At 35.7% G+C, this 3,213-nt stretch overlaps 1 protein-coding gene across 1 annotated transcript in view; it reads left to right on the top strand.

Annotated features, from left to right (window-relative positions):
* The first annotated feature begins 295 nt into the window (after positions 1–295).
* Positions 296–3,213, top strand: part of LOC101498938 (uncharacterized) — a 3,318-nt gene continuing 400 nt past the window's right edge. Inside the window, 4 exon segments of the mRNA XM_012712347.3 lie at positions 296–431; positions 823–1,141; positions 1,225–1,346; positions 3,143–3,213. Coding sequence (XP_012567801.2) covers positions 889–1,141; positions 1,225–1,346; positions 3,143–3,213 — 446 coding nt within the window. The 5' untranslated portion in view covers positions 296–431; positions 823–888.

Here is a 3,213-nt window from a genome sequence, read left to right as displayed (position 1 = left end):
ACTAAAATTCATTTCGAAACTTTTAAACTTTCGAATCCAACATTTTTTTTCTAAATTTTCAAAAGTGGTGGGGTGTGAAATCAGAATGGTAATTTTTGGAATTATGTTGTACTATTTTACAGAGGGTATATTAGTCTTTAAAAAATACTGGGGGGGTGGCAGGTAAAATTGGGGGGTCCTGGTACAAAACCCAACTTTCAATTTTCGATTATGGTAATACCAAGCCCAATGAGTCCACATCCTTTTGAACAGGCCCATCATCATTGTCTGAAAACAAAAACAGCATCTAAACTTAAAAAAAAAAAAAAAAATTTGCAGGCTTTGGTGCCACGTTGCCCTTGTTGTATCAGAACAAACAAGTAACAGTCCCATCACTGAACCCAACTGCCGATAACGCTGCCGGAGTTCGTCCTCGCCCGCCGCCATAAACAGTGAGAAGCTCTTCCACGTTTTCCTTTCTTTATTCTGTTTCAGATTTTCCTTCCCCTCTCCTCTAGCGTTCGCGAAAATGCGATTCCATCGCGATATGCAAACGCGATTACTCGATTCAGCGCAAAAGAATCAACAAAGGGACGGATATTATAATTATCATTAAAATTTTGTAATTTTAGGGATCATTTTGGAATACAGATAATGTGATACAACCCTACAATTTTCAGGAACAATTTGGGTATTTAGTCTATATTGTTGCCTGTGAAATTTCCAGCCTAGGTTCTTAGTTTAGCTGCATCAAGGATCACAACTGCATATTATGATAGCTCAAAAGCTCACTTTCTTGTATTCCTGGTTTCCAATTAATAGATTGTGTTTGAAATTTTTCAGAGCAAACGTATATTCGTGCTGTAGCAGTGTACAAGAAACAATCAATTCTAGTTAGTGCTAAGAGAAATGAGATTCGGAGTAGGAGCACTGAGGAGCATTTTACGCCCTCTCTCACTCTCATCATCAAGGAATGTAACATCACAAATCTCCACCGGTCCTTTGACAGTGCCGTTTCATACTTCTTTGCCATCTTCCTGCAAACCGCCCCAGTTGTTTCTTCCCTTTTTGAATCACTTTCACAGCTTGACAGACACTCGTTTTCCCAAGAGACGGCCCTCTGATAAACCCCGTCGAAAACGTGCCAGCTTGAGACCCTCTGGTGCGTTTTTTTTTCTTTTTTCTTTTTTACTTTTCACGTTTTTTGAATTTGATTTCAAACTATGAAATTTTGACATTTTTCAGGGCCATATGCTTGGGTTCAACACACAACTGGTGAAACCATACTTCCAAATAAGCCTAATGAAGGGAGCATCAAGAGGAGGAATGAGAAGAAACGCATGAAGCAGCGCTATGCCTTTATACTGGTGCGCTCTCCCTTTACCTATTAATTGGAAATGAATGAATCTTGGAGTGTTTATGAGAACTGGATGGATGACTTTTGTGTTTATGTTTAAACAAAATACTTTTTCTGTAAATGTAGTAATAATAATGTTTGTAAAAAGGGATGGAAAAATGATTTGGGAATATGACAGGAGAGGAGATTGACTTCTGCTTGTTGATTGCGTGTGAAATGTTTGACAGTTTAAAAGTGAATAGTTAGTCTGACTTAATTTCATGTTATGAGAGTCATCTTATCTATTGTTCAAGAAGATCATTTGATTGGTTGGCAAAAATATTGCATGATTGAGATTCAGTCTTACTCTTATAAGAGAATGTGTTAGAACTTTGTGAATATTGTCCACAAGGAAATATATCATCTTTTCTGGAATATTTTGAAGTTAGCAGTGAGAGTTCCTATGTTGTTTTTTCATTCACTTTTTCAACATTTAGCCATTTACACTTTGCTTTTTAGATGTATAATAATAATATTTTGAACATAAACTTATTTTGGCTATCTAGATGATCCCTCTTAACATGAACTTCTGCCTCATGTTTGCTTTGCTGATATTGTCACTAAACTTGTAGCCAAAACAAAAGCATATCATTTTGAACGATAGATAAAGGTTGTGTAGTCCTTCACAATGAAAGCTTCTACCTCCATTTTTTTTCCATTGGCAGGACATTTCCTAAGCAAAAATTTGCTTGTTCTGAGGATTGCTTGTTATCATGTACTTTTGTAACCTTCATAAACACCACTTCTGAAAAATAAAAATAACTATATTAGCCAAAGGAGATGGGCCAAGCTTTAAATGCAACTATCTTTGTTTGTGGCAAGTTTATTCCATATTCATGCTTATAGCCATAATGACTACAACATAGAAATTCAAATGTGTTAGCTGAGGGAATGTTAACTGTGAAGCAAGCACAAACACCTCTAGAATTAGGTATGTCGCCGTGTCCGATACGCGTCAGTGCTCAACACCCTTATGTACACTTCACACAAGTGTCCCAAATTTTTTTCTTTTCTTCGACCCATCTCAGACACTCCTTGAACACATCTCAAACATATTTACCGGGGCGAAAGATGTGTCGAAGCAATGATAGGGTTAAAGACATTAAATTTAACTACATCATGTTTAGCTTTTCGGTAGTAGATGAATAAATGAAAGGGAAAAACTATCAAATCTTGTTTTATATTTTTTGTAATGAAACAAATTGCTCAATTTAAATGTGCATATATATATATTGATTCTCAATTTAGATCTGTTATAGATTGGTGTCAGTGTCCGATGTTTTTGACATTAGTAGTGTTGATGTGTCTGTGTCGTAGTAGGTGTCCGTGTCAGAGTCAGAGTCTGTGATTTATGGTAATTGACCGCTATGTATGTTTAATAGATCATATCTGTATGTGGTTCATGTACTGATGTCCTGTAGTGAATAATTGGCTGTCAAGTTTTGATTCAAGCAAGACGGTTTGTGTTATTCAACTACACAATTTGCTGAGGCTAAATTGAATTGGTTATGAACATTTATCTGTCAGTTTCTACTTGTTATTTTAGCTATGTATTAGGGAGGCTGGAGTAATTTTCTTATAACTGAACATAATACCTGTGCTATTTTTTGTTTAAAACAAAAAGTTTCTGTGGTATTGATCCAAATATGCCTTTATAGAAAATTTGGAGTTCTATAACAATCAAATATCCTTTTGATAAAAATCATTGTGAGAATGGTTTCTCACCTAAGATAATTTTATATTCATTGCAAACTCTTTTGCATGTAGGCGGAAAAGAAGAAAAGAAAAGCTCAGATGCAGGAGGCTAAACGGAAGAAAAACATTAAGAAGGTAGAGCG

This window comes from Cicer arietinum, chromosome 3 (genome assembly GCF_000331145.2).
Source record: "Cicer arietinum cultivar CDC Frontier isolate Library 1 chromosome 3, Cicar.CDCFrontier_v2.0, whole genome shotgun sequence".
In the NCBI taxonomy this organism is placed as follows: domain Eukaryota; kingdom Viridiplantae; phylum Streptophyta; class Magnoliopsida; order Fabales; family Fabaceae; genus Cicer; species Cicer arietinum.
The sequence above is the reverse complement of the archived record's forward strand: the minus strand, read 5'-3'. Positions and strand labels throughout refer to the sequence as shown.